Below are 13,813 nucleotides of genomic sequence, written 5' to 3' on the forward strand. Positions count from 1 at the left end.
ACCTACTTCCATGAACTTCTGAATATAATAACAGACTGAAAACCACTTATTGAGCCTTTTCTCTCTTCTGCTCCATTACGCAAAGGCAGTCATTATTAATTACTTTTAGCTTGGGCCATAACTTAAGGATATTATTATTATCATTATTAAGTATCTTTTAACGACTTAAATAACGACTTAAATTCAAAATACTTAAAAAAGGAAACGAGGGCAATATTATTTTTGTATACCATGGTTCGATTCCTAATTGAAATCAGCCGAAAAAACAGTATTATGTTCCTTTGTTAAAAATAATAGTGTTGTCAAATTGAATCCGATTTTTAGAGATCTACAAAAGTTAGTAGTTAGCAAAATAAAGAAATCTTTACGTATGTATTGTATATATAATAAAAGTACATTTTAAAATTGTATTGGGGGGAGCATATGCGATATTCAATTTGGGAAAAAACAATTTTTTTAGTTTGAAAAGCTGTGAAATTTATTACAAATATTATCTAAGGTACCCGCCAGAAACAACAAAAGGATTAAATAAGAACACCAACCCATTGAGAATTAGATTTATTCTTTCCTTGTCTAATTTAATCTTACCTTATTTAATTCTACTTTTTCACAAAACTATTGGCATAATAAACAATTTGATTTACCAAAATTTTTGTCGGCGAATCCGAAGTTTGTGTCAAAACATTTTTTTTTTCAGTTTTACAAATTTTGGTTTATTGCTATCCTTTATTTTTATACAAGCTTAATTCAAAGCTTCTTTCTTTCGATCTATTTAATTACATTTTTCTGAACACTTTATTACATTTTATTTTCATTTTAAAATAAATACTTACACTTGTAAAAACAAATGATTATACCAATCAAAATATTTGTTATGGTAATTGTAAAATTATTCTTTGCAACTTAGAGGTATGAAGAAAACAATTTACGATTTTTAATAAATTAATATTTAATAGTTACACACGTATAATTTATGTTTTCAAATCACCGTAAAAATAACACCTCGTTGACGCTTAAAATATTGACTAAAAAGGATTGTAAATTTTTCGATTGATAAATTTACTTACTGACAACCTGCAGAACTAATTTTGTTTTTATTCTTTTTAAATTGATTTTTTTTAACGTTTTTTCAAAAAGTATCATAAAGAACAATATGATACATTTCAAACCATATATATTTAATTAAAAATGCACTGCGAAAGCTTATGACATAAGCCAGAATTTTATTTAAGCTCATCTAGAGCGCCCGTCCTTTTGTTTTTTTTTACCTGGGAGTATAATGAAGCCGCCTTGTAATTGATGGGTCCGTAATGTTGACTCTCGAGATCAGCATAAATGAATTCATCATCAAAACTTTCGGTATTTAATGGCTGTTTTATGAATAAGATAAATAATAAATGTTAGATAGTTTTAAAAAGTCTGCACTTGGGTTACGCATGGTACTCATGGTATGCATAACTCCTTTCATGCTAATGACTAACGAATTGTGTCTGGTTTTGAATTACTTTGATAATGAGTTTTAAGGCTTAACATGTGTTGGGAATGTGCTCGCTCATGTAAAAGCAATTTTTTATATTTTTAGTGGACAATCGAAATGGGAATTTAATATTTAACAACAATTAATTAACAAAAAAATTAAATTTACCTTTTTCTACTGGGTCAATAAACACATATCTCTTTGTTATGGGACAATTATTCAAATAAAAATTTAGAATATATAGGTATTGCTGCTTTTGTAAGGATCCTCAAAGTCGGAAAGATGCTAAAAAATTACAATTGATTTCATTTATTTTTTGTAAAATTATCAGTAAATGATTGTTGGTTTTTACTTTTTTATACTATGTGTCTATATAAGCATTTGTGCCGCCAAACGAATTTTGTAAAGTTTTTATTCTTAACTTAAACTCTCCCTTGAGTCATTCCATACCAAGCGTTCCACCCATGATTTTAAAATTAAAAATTGATATATTTCGATGCAGGACAACAAGTTTTCAGCATTTCAAAATATATTACCTAGCGGTCCAACGCTTAATAACAAAAATGCAAACTTCAGCGTCGTTCGTCTAAGTAGGATACTTGTACACAAAAATTATAAATTTTATTATTTAAAAAATCATATTTTTGTTTTTAATTTTTTATTTAAAAAAGTGGGTGGCACGTTTGACGTGAAATGATTCTATTTTATTTTAACATCGAAATAATACATATTAACTTGGATATTTTACATTCTATTACTTAAAAGGCAATAGTAGATTTTAGAGCCTTTATAAAAAAAATACATTGCTTGTATTTCACCCCACATTATTAATTTCAAACTTAACACTCATCGGCTGACTATGTTAAATATCTCCTAGGTTTCTTATGTATACTAAATGAAGTCTTTATACCAATAAACTTTTATAAGCAATATATATTAAATGATAACCTTTGATTATTAAATAATACTGGTCGATAAAAACGATATTTAAGAAATAAGGTAAAATGATATTTATTTTTAAATAAATAAATTCTCTTAGTGTCAGAATTTTTTAAATTTTGGCAAGCCAAAATGTTTATACCCTTTTATTTATATTGCAAAGCACATTGGACGGCAGTACGCGTAGTGACGATGAGCACCCGGAGAATGTGCGAAGTTGACTACTATACCCTGCGGTTCCGAAATTCATCACTACAAAAATGCATCGCCCTTTCATCAGCAGCGGACTGCGACGCCGGCAGAGCCAAAGGCAAAGTCGGTACACGATACAATAACATATATGTTAACACATATGTTATTGTATCATGGGCAGAGCCGAAACTCTCAGTCGCCGATCGTAGGAAAAGCAGAAAAATTTCCATCTCCCTCTCTTACTCTGTCTCTCTCCCCATAAAATGAGCTGAGAGGTGGAGCACAATGTATTAAAATCACAATGACTTTTATACACCCTTGAAATTAAATTAGCATAATTTTTGTATTGTAGTCGTCGATTCTTATTAATTATATTATTTTATGAAAATACTTTTTAAAAATAAAATGATTATGATCGCTATGAAAGGTATGGATTCCCTTTTTTAGTGAATTTAAGTTATGTGAATATTTTGCATAGTCGGATATGCTTTTATATACCCTGCTTTGAAGTTGTTTTCGCGGTTTTTACATGCACTTGCATTTGAGAGAACAGATCGAATGATGAATTACTGATGAAAATGTGATGTATTACTGATGAAAATGCGATGTATTCATCACTCTTTAATCAGTAATTCATCACTGTTTAATCAGTAATTCATCACTCTTTAATCAGTAATTCATCGTCAGCAGTGAATAATTTTTGGTGATGCTTCATCGATTAAAAGGTGATGAACGGTACTGCAGGGTATTTATGGCAGTTTTTGAGCCTAGTTGTATTCTTGTTAAAAATATGCGTTAAGCGATACCCGACTTCCTTCAAAACAATATATTTTGGTATATTTCAAAATACAAATGTTTGTACCTTTTCTTTTCGGTTTTACAATAGCTTATTAATTTATTTTAGATTCCAAAAATGATTTTTATTGTCCCAAAATAGTTTTATTCCTTACAAAAAAGCGAGCCAGATATCAGCAAGTATCTTAAAAACTTAGTAGTTTGATAACTTCGTTCTATTGATTTAAATAAGCATAATAAACAGAATAAGTTAAAATAAAAAAACACCAAAATATAGCCAAAAGTTAATTTTTTAAACATATATTGTAATATTTTTACCAATTAAATTTACTCAACTTTTGAAATACAACGAGAACTACAATAATTTTGCAAAATTGGCTTATTATTCAAATCAACGAAAAGAATTTTAAAAAAATGCTCCTAGTATGTATGTTGTATTTAAAAGTACCTATCACATATTTAGTTCAAACTTATCCAGTAAATAATTAGTGGTTGATGTTTAAATAAAAAACTTATATTAAAAAAAATTGTTTTGAAGAAAATTTTTTAAATCCCATTTTATAATTTTTATTCTATTTTCTATACCTGCAATAGTCAGGAAACATTTGGAAAAGTTTTACTTTAGTGGGCTAAAAACTGGGAGACTGTTTTGTGTATAATCGGACAGACATGAGAAAAAAAATGCATTCCAATAATATAATACAAGGGTATCAAAAAAGAAAATGTTTCACGTTTATAGAAATTGAACAAAAAAATAGGCAGTGCCAAGGCTTCCAAACTTATTCGCATAATTTCATTAGCTGAATAAATAAACTCCATTCAAAAATTTGGCATACCATTCTTGATATATTGATTTGACCAACCATATTTACAAGGTCTCACGATGGTACTTAAAATAACTGTCGAGCACCGAGGTTTTTGAAATGTTTTTTACTAATCTAAAAGGAATTTTTTCATGGAATGAAGGGAAATCTTTTGAATAATCGAAAAGGAATTCATTCATGAAAAATGAAGCAAAACAATTGGCGATAACAAATATCTCCTTAACCCCAAAAACACCTGCCCCTTTCTTTTCAAATACTTTAACGTAGGTGTGGTTAATGTTATAAATAAATAGTTATTAGCTGAAAAAATTTAATTTTTACTCCAGACTTTACAAATATATATTATATATATATATATATATATTTAAATAGTTAATAACTAAATGTAATCCTTTTTATTTAAACATTAATAATTTGTAGTATTTTAGGTTTGGTCAAGGGAGTAACTGTCTTTGCATTTGGGACCGGGACTCACATCCTGTTTCGATAAAGTTTTTATAGTAATATGAAGTTTTATATTTTTTTGATTTCGATCCATTCGAAAAGATAACGCAAAAACCAAAATTTAAGCTAACGCTCGAAATGTTCATTTAATTTCAGCTATTTTGTTCTGTGATAAGAAATGGAATTATAAATGGTGTATCTTATATATTTGTTTATTTATTTTTTTTTTTAATATTTAATCAGGAAAGATTTGCAGGGGCTCTGAAATAATCTCAAAATTATGAAACACAATTTTTCATAGAGCTAAATACATAGTAATAGTATTGAAGAGAATCTTTCTAAATTTCACGGAAACAGACTTATAACTTTTTTAGTTATCGTTTATGCACTTTTGACTTGACTTTTCGCGTTTGACTTGTTACGTTGTTTGACGCTCAGATTATGATGTGTGAATTTTAGCTGCTTTATAGCTTATAACGAAATTTGAATTTTTCCGTAAAAATACTCATTCTTGAATAACAATACTACCAGTTAATAAAAACAGAGTTTTACAGAGTTTGTCCATGACCTTCACGCATTAAAATTCATATTTTTTTAATTTCCTAAGGCCTTTTTCAGATTTATACTGAAAATAATTTCATTCTAGGTGTGTAAAGAAATCTTAACTCATAAATATTAAATCTAAAACTAATACTTTTTTTACTTTTAGTTTGTATTGTTTTATTGACAATTTTTAAAAGTTTTGGTTTTGTTTTTAGGTAAAAATAGTTTTATTTAAATTGTGTTTTTTAAATACTTAATATAATTAATACAAAATACCTTGTTGCGTCACTTAGGCTTGTTTCCTTTCGAATTTATTTTATATCTAAATGTGTACTTCACAACAGCTTTGCGACATAAAGTATTTAAGGGCACCTGCAGTTGCGTTTTCTATAGCTTTTGAAGTACTGGAGCTGTTGGTCGGGGCAGTATTAAGATTGTCCGAGGTGGGATAGTTATCGTCGTCTACCATGGATTCTTCTTCACAGAAACTGTACCCAAGGTCTTCATCATCGTCTGCCCCTTTAACATGATGTCCGCACTCAGGTTGTAAAACCAGAAGGTCAATTTGACTCTCATCCCTTGGCTTCTGATCTACCGGAGTTATCATTGTAGGTGTGGGTGAAATCGGCTTGAAGGCGTGCTGTTCATTTAATTCTAGAGGGCTAAGCACCGAAGGAATCTCATCCTGGTCGAACTTCTGACTTCCTCGGAGCTGAAGTTGCATTTGCTCCCGCAGCTGTTGTAGCTTACCGTTTGCTGTCTGTGAGCTTTGGAAATGGAAGGTGTGATGTTTTCGCAATGGCAGGCGAATCGGATGTCGTACCACTAGACAATCATAGGCCTCATCTGACGGAGAACCTATCAGGACGTTTGAAGAAATCACGGACGGCAAATTATCGATGGCGGTTAAAGAACCTAATCGAGACATCTGGTGCCGTAATTCATTAGATATTAGGACTCGTTCATAATATTTTGTCTTTGTGCTGCTAGTTTTTGCGGCATTGTTGAAAATTTGCATTTGCTCTGCTGATGTTGTTTGTGAGTTACCCGAGTCGAACACAGAGCCAGCTCTGTTGACATTAATTCTTTCTGAACGGTAGGCTTGAATTTCGCTTGGCTGCCTTTGAAAATGTTCATATGAGTCGCTGATTGTTTGCAGTCGCGGTCTTTTTTTGTTGTGAATGATGTTTTTATCCCCATTATTTGCTAGAAATGGATTAATAGCCAGCGATTGATTTTTCTGCTGTTATTTAAATAAAAAATTGTTAAAGTCATGCAACATTAGGGGTATGTTGAAAAAAGCGTTGTAATGGTGGTGTCGCCGAGTTCATCCCAAATGTAACAAAAATCATGTAAGTAAATAAAGGAAAATTACGATCTATAATTTAAATCATTATATACTTTCGGCCAGCCGAAATGTAATACTAAAGTAGTTTTCTCAACGATTTATTATTATATAGTTGTTATATGCTCATTTGTTATAAAACGCTTAGCAATGTGAAAGAACGACGTTAAGCAAGTTGTGTATCATTTTTTTTTCATTTTAAGACAAGCTAATCGAACTAACTTAGGAAATAAGGTCTGATGGTGTACAATGCCCTAGTTTAGCCTGTTTACAGCCTTGCTTTATTTGAATCTCCTTCGAAAATCGAAATTTAAGTTTGCCTCTAAATCTAAACGCTGTTTCAATGACCTGGAATCATTTTACTTGTACAGCTCCTTCAGCATGAGCTTTGATTTATCACTTTCTGGAAAATCAGCTAGCTCAGGAGAAAAAACTAAAAATCAATAGCTAAAACGTCTTAGCTAATAAAACTGTCGTTGAAAAATTAAATTGAAACGCGTTATTAACGCTTCGTTCACACTATAACAATAGTTACGAAATTATGGCTACAACATTCATTTTTTACTTCTTTTTGGACTAATTGGTGAAAATAAATCGGCCCGTTGGTGCCCGATTTTCCAGTTTAAAACAAGAGAGAACGCTATAGTCGAGTGCCTCGACTATTAGATACCCGTTCCTCAGCTAAACAACTTCCTTCATGTTTTTTTTTTTTTTTTTTTTTAACATAATGTGAATTATAGTGACCACAGAAAAAAGGACAAAAAGTTCAAATTATCAATTTGAATTCGGCGATCTCTTACTGCTGGCAGCTATACAGCACGAGCATCAGCACCAGCGCTGCTTTAGCGCAGGCAGCTTTTGTCCTGCACCAGCAGCTGTGTTTATGTTTATGTTTTTCAGTGCAATAAATTGACTAGAAATATTAAACATACATACTTATATTGGCTAAACACATACATTCTTAAATAGTATTATGTATATTAAAGTCTAAATGTTTGCACAACACCAGTAACGGGTATAGCGAATAGCTTTCTTTGAAAGGAGTTATCTTTGCCGGGGAATTGCAACTGTGTACAATGTAAATACATACATATGTATATGCTTACATACACACATACGCCATACGACCTCCAATTTGGCTAACTTAATTTGATTTGCACAGTTCTTGGGATATAGTTGAGTATTGACAAATGAAAACCATCGCAATTTCCTTTAATAGAAATCCTTATCGAGAATTAACGTTGACTCTGTTGAGCACCTTGGCCAGCTGTTCCAAAGTCATCCGTTAGATGGCGCCATGAAAGGCAGAAATGTAAGCGCTAGCCAGGCTTAAGCGTTTAATGGGTTTTTGGGCGTTAGAGTGGGCGTGGCAAACTTTTATTAGGCCAATCGATATTTATTGACGAAACAAATACATATCAATTAAAATTTTCATAATATAATCAAAACTGTGGCCACAGCTTTTGGCTTGTGGGCGTCAGAGGGGGCGTGGCACCATTTTGAAACAAACTTGCGCTGCTTAGGAACTCTTAAAATCTACATGCAAAATGTCAATCTTCTAGCTTTTATAGTTTCTGAGATCTCAGCGTTCATACGGACAGACAGACGGGCATGGCTAGATCGACTCGGCTAGTGATCCTGAACAAGAATATATATACTTTATAGGGTCGGAAACGCTTCCTTCTACCTGTTACATACTTTTGCACGAATACAATATACCCTTTTACTCTACGAGTAACGGGTATAAATACACATCAAACCCGACGTTCGGTTCAAAGTTATTGAATGAACAACATTTTTGAGATTTTTGCCAAAATGAAAATCTTTGTCCCTTTGCAAAGGGTTGCTGTTTGGAATAGCGAGAAGGGCCGGCGTGAGCAAGAAAAGGCTATACAATGTTTGATGAACAAATTATTTATAATATGAGGATCATTTTGATATGTTTGTCCTGTCAGTTGCCCGTCAATTTGGACAAATTCGAATCATTTTGCCTACAAACTGGCGAATTGTTAGTCGATATGTATCCGTGGCTGCCGATGAGTTTTGAGTTTGACGAAATTTTTTCTTTTTTCTTTTGTTGCACTTATTATCATCATCTTTTAAAGGCATGTACCAACAAATTTCAGCTCTTTAAATTTCATTAATTTTTTTTTAGTTTTAACCGATCGTTCCTATGGGAGCTATAGGATATTGTTTCCTGATCCAAACGATTTTCACACTATATGTGCCTAGGGACAAATAATGACGATTGGTAAAGTTTCATGTCGATATCTCCAAAACTGACCGAGTTATTAATTAATGCCACAAAAACAGGTCAAAAACCCCATAGTGCTTTGTTTGATGGTTTGTAGCTTTGCATCGAATCTCAGGGAGACAAAATTTAAGATTATGAAGGTACTCATGAAAGTCATATTTGGATTTACAACGATTTAATATTAAGGATATATATATCTAGTTTAATCAATTTGTCAAAGACCTGCCAAGTCGATGTCAATCTCACCACAATTAATTTTATTAATGAACCCAGTATCAATCAGCGTTCTTCGGTTGGCTTGGGAGGATAAATGAATTAAGAGTAATCTGCCAGACTAAGAAGGTAAAAAAGATTTGCATCCCAGTTGGGGCGCCGTCTAACATGGGACTACAGAATCGGGCGGACTAGTGAAATAAATAGAGTCTTAGTGTCATCGAATTCTTTTGAAAACCTTTTAATAAATAATTAAAAACGAGGACGGAAGCTAACTTCGGCAAGCCGAAGTTTTAATACCCTTGCAGACTTTGCCGAAATTGCTAAAAGTGAAAAAGTAGTGAAAGGAATAAGGTATACATAAGTAAACTAGATTTGCATCGTTTCAAGTTAATTGCTTTTATACTGCAAAAATGTCATATACAAATAGAAAAAAAGGGATACTTTCGCAGCCTTAAAATTAATTAATTAATTTTTCCTATCTCCTTTAAGATATAGACTTCCGAGCGGCAAGCGCTTTTACCCTAATCAAGATATGCGTAAATAAATAAGAATTGGAAAAATTTATGATAGTAGCTTACACACTTCGCGAAATATTCTGATAATCATCAAATTTGGACCGATTTCACCCTATTGTTCCTATGGGGGCTATAGGATATAGACGTCCGATCGGCACGCGCCTTCACCTTGATCAATGTATGCATAAAAAAATACAATTTGGAAAGATTCATGTCAATAGCTTGTATACTGCGCGAAATATCCTAAAAATCATTAAATATTAACCGATTTTACCCTTTTGTTCCTATGGGAGCTATAGGATATAGACGTCCGATCGTCACGCGCTTTTACCCTGATCAAGGTACGCATAAAAAAATACGATTTGGAAAGATGTATGTCAATAGCTTTTACACTGCGCGAAATATCTTCCATTCTTGCAAGTTATATCCGATTGTTCCTATGGGAGCTATAGGATATAGACATCCGATCGGGGCGGTTTTCAAACTTGATCTGCGTACACTTGTTTTAGGACGAGTGTGAAAGTTTCAGATCGCTAGCTTTTAAACTGAGCTCGCAAACGGTATTGAAACAGAAGACAGACAGACGGACAGACGGACAGACGGACGGACGGACAGACGGACAGAAGCTAGAAGATTGGCATTTTGCATGTAGATTTTAGAAGTTCCTACGCAGCGCAAGTTTGTTTCAAAATGGTGCCACGCCCCCTTTAACGCCCACAATCGCTTATATACGATTTTAAAAATTTAAATATTTCGGAAAAGTAAAAATGCAGTTTTATTGTGTTTATCAATACCTATCGAAATGTAGAAGAAATCGGACCATTCGTTAAAAAGTTATGCGTGATCAAAGTTTCTATCTCCATCTCCCTCGCACTCCCTTTACCTGAGTAACGGGTATCTGATAGTCGGGGCACCCGACTATAGCGTTCTCTCTTGTTAGTTTTGTCAAAATGCATTTGCTGCTGTTTTTAGTAATATAGGCATAGAAATCGAAATGTAGTCGTTTTCTATTTTTTTTTTATTTTTTATAGATTGTTGGACACGCCACACAAGGATGGACCTTGTTTTCGGGTATTGACAATTATTTCTAAAGATCCAAAAAAAAGCGGGTAGCGGCTGCTCCACTCTTGGGTAAATCAGGTGTGGTCACAGCCGGTCAAAAGATAATCAGGATGTGTTGTTACAGAGGACGACCGTGACTGTCACGGCCGAGAATCCATAAGTCTGCCGGGTGTCATCTGCGGAGACGCCGTCGACCCAGTGGTGTTGCAAGATGTCTTGCCAGACAGTTTGCTTGTGTGAGCAGACGTTCCCGGCTTGCCGAAGCTTGCTTCTAAAACTGTCTAAAATAAATTGTAATGCTATTTGCCAGAATGCCAAGATCGCGAGGGCAAACAAGATCCACCTTTGTCCATGACGGTGGTTTCTCCAAGCAACATGGCTCCCATATTAGATGGGCGAAAGAGATCATCTCGAATTTCCAGCAGTCCAGGTTGGACCCAGGTTGAGCAAAACGCACCAGTCCCTTAGCGATCCAAGGATAATTCCCCGATTTAACAAATGGACCCCAAAACCATCAACAAAACAAAACGGGCTACAAACTAAGCAAGCAAGTAAAAGGTGGCACATATTTCAAACTACCTGACAACTGTATCGTGTTTCAGACAAGGAATCCCTATTGTGCTGCAGCGCAATCACAGGGTTGGTTTGACCACTAACCATACAACAATGATGAAGAAAATCAACAAAATGTTTCTTAAATAAATGCTTGTGTTGCTCCAGTTTCAAAGAATAAGCGCAAATGGTTTAACAAATGTTTAACAAAATGTGAGTACTTTGTAATATCTAAGGGACTGTGCCATTATTTTAATACGCACCTCGTTGGCTGATTGAACACTATTGCACTCCACTGCTCTCGATCTGGTGGCGTTCGGACTTTTTGAAACTGGCGTTGAGATGGAATCTGCTGACTGGTTACCAAGTTGGTACTGTTCAAAGTCTTCTCGACTAGTCATGTCATTTCCAGTGTACTGAATTGGAGGCTGGTGACGGTTGCAGTGCGAGGAGGATGCAGTTCCAGAAATACTATAAGGCGTTCCACACGTTGAAAGCGGTGTGCGATCATTTACTAATTCTGTCCCTCTTTCAGAAGATTTTTTTGTAGAAAGGTTATCACAAGCTGAATCGACCTGAATCGGTACATTATTCTGAGCTTCCTTATTTTTGTAAACATGTTTTCGAACAGCTGGGCCGGACGATGTGTTTAGATTTCCGTTTTTTGGTTTTACTTGTCGCTTCTGTGATAACGCTATAGGGAATTGGGACTCGTAAGAGCTATTGGATATTCCAGAGTCACTTCGATAAATGCTGATGCACTCGGGCTCCATTAACGGGAACTCAGCAAAGATCCCTTCATCATTTTTTTTCTGGTGGTGACTATGACGATGATGTTTTATCATTTTATCTTCGCCTGGTTGAGTGTGCAGCTGAACGGTGGCCAGGTTCTGGTTAGAATTTCGATTGCAATCGCCATTTTTTGATTCATTTTTTTGGCCGGCTGAGTCTGTAACCACCATATTCTCGTAAGCAGGTGTATCATAGAGGCATAAGCCCTGAGCACTTGAGTCAACATCGCTATGGACATTGCCAGCAAAAGAATTATGCCTTTTGCATGTAGACGAAGAGTTAAGGTTAGTAGCGGAGGATGAGGGTGATGTGGTAGATCCCAATAAGGAGTTTACATTATGTCCCTTATTTCTTAGCTTGCTCTCTTGGAATTTTAGCGAATAAAACTTATTCTCCGTATCCAGTGGACCTTTGCTGTGCCCTACACGTGGCATACTCCTTAGCAACTCTTCACCTGCTTTTTCGTGCTTCTTATAGTTCCTAGCAGCCAGAAAGGGGTTAGTGTTAGGCAGTGCTGATAGTGGAATTGGAGGTGGTCGGTCCATCACGGCGTAGGTGGGAATATAATCAAGATCTACAGCATTTAACAAATCAATGTTGGACAAGGAATTGGTGTCCAACTGCTGAGCTGCACCTACTGGAACTTGTATTTGGATTTGATTCTGTTGCTGATGCTGCTGGTAATACTCGTTGCAACTGTTCGGAAAGCAATTGCTTGGCTTATGTTGAACTTGATCAGTAGTTGATGGGCGGTGCTTGCTGTTGTACTGTAATCTTTGAGTTTGTTGGAGATCCTGGTCGACAAAATGTTGCTGCTGGTATAAATGTGGATGTTGAATGGTCTGGCCATCTTGCTGATGGTTGACGGATGACTGATTGATATTTCCATTGAGTCTCTTGGGTCGTGGAGCAACGCGCACCGCATTTGTGTTGTTATTAAAATTTGTAGGGGTAGTAGAGAACTGGGACATGAATCCATGGCATGAGCAGCATTAGTTAGTTAGTTGGAAAATGAAGAAAGCAAAGTAGCGAAAAAACGTTATTAGTTTGGATGTTAGTGTATATTTTTATTTTATATTAGTCAACTGAGGAGCTATAAAATGTATAAGTTTTATAATATTTCTATACTGTTCAGTTTTAATGTGTTTGCTAGCGAACAACAATAAAGATTTAATAACTGCATTCGCTTACATACATTTTATATCGTGTATGCGTACTTATTACACATTTTTCAGTGTTTTTTTAGCTTATGCACCTAATTTCTGGAAACTAAATCAGCTTTAATTAATTTTGTTTTTGCTTAAAAAAATCATATACAAAACATAAGAAACTATAATCACAATTTTTCATTGCCTTTACAAAAATATTTAAAACATTTATAAAGACAAACTAGAACTAGTATAATGGCCTAACGATAATTCATTGGCGGCAGCGCTTATACATATTTATAAACTTTGCTATAGTATATAAAGTAATTAATGTATAAATGCAGGTGTGTAATCGAAGTTAAGCATGAATGTAATAAATACAATGAACGATTTTATAAATTATACTAAAAACAAAGGATATTTAGGGTAATGACAAAATAATTTTCCGAATTTAAAATTAAACCATCACGAAAAATAAGTAAACAAAATTATACAAAAATTGGTAAAATTACGTTTTTTTGAGGTAAGTCTAGAGAACGATGATGTTTACGCAGTGTTAAGAAGGTAAAATATATGAAAATTAAAATACCTTGTTAGGTGCCGTTTGCAGACCATGAAACGGAAGATTCTCATACTCGCCAGGTTCCGTCAATGGTTCCCCCAGTGAAGACGACTTGTCGTGTACTGTTTGAGGCATATTGGTTGATTTTTTTTT

General features: G+C 34.1%; 1 protein-coding gene across 18 annotated transcripts in view; it reads right to left on the minus strand.

The window, feature by feature from the left end:
• Positions 1-542: 542 nt before the first annotated feature.
• Positions 543-13,813, minus strand: part of LOC108040062 (hemicentin-1) — an 84,245-nt gene continuing 70,974 nt past the window's right edge. For 5 of the 18 annotated variants that reach the window (XM_044458345.1, XM_044458349.1, XM_044458348.1 and 2 more), the window contains 4 exons: positions 13,688-13,782; positions 11,422-12,912; positions 5,491-6,457; positions 1,354-1,370 (listed from right to left, as the gene is read on the minus strand). In XM_044458345.1, coding sequence (XP_044314280.1) covers positions 5,537-6,457; positions 11,422-12,912; positions 13,688-13,782 — 2,507 coding nt within the window. In that variant the 3' untranslated portion in view covers positions 1,354-1,370; positions 5,491-5,536. Of the gene's footprint in view, positions 1,371-1,645; positions 1,763-5,490; positions 6,458-11,421; positions 12,913-13,687; positions 13,783-13,813 lie in introns of those variants that run through there. The other 13 variants (XM_044458356.1, XM_044458357.1, XM_044458358.1 and 10 more) reach the window with 7 other exon arrangements.

This window comes from Drosophila rhopaloa, unplaced genomic scaffold, assembly GCF_018152115.1.
Source record: "Drosophila rhopaloa isolate 14029-0021.01 unplaced genomic scaffold, ASM1815211v1 contig_164, whole genome shotgun sequence".
Classification (NCBI taxonomy): Eukaryota; Metazoa; Arthropoda; class Insecta; order Diptera; family Drosophilidae; genus Drosophila; species Drosophila rhopaloa.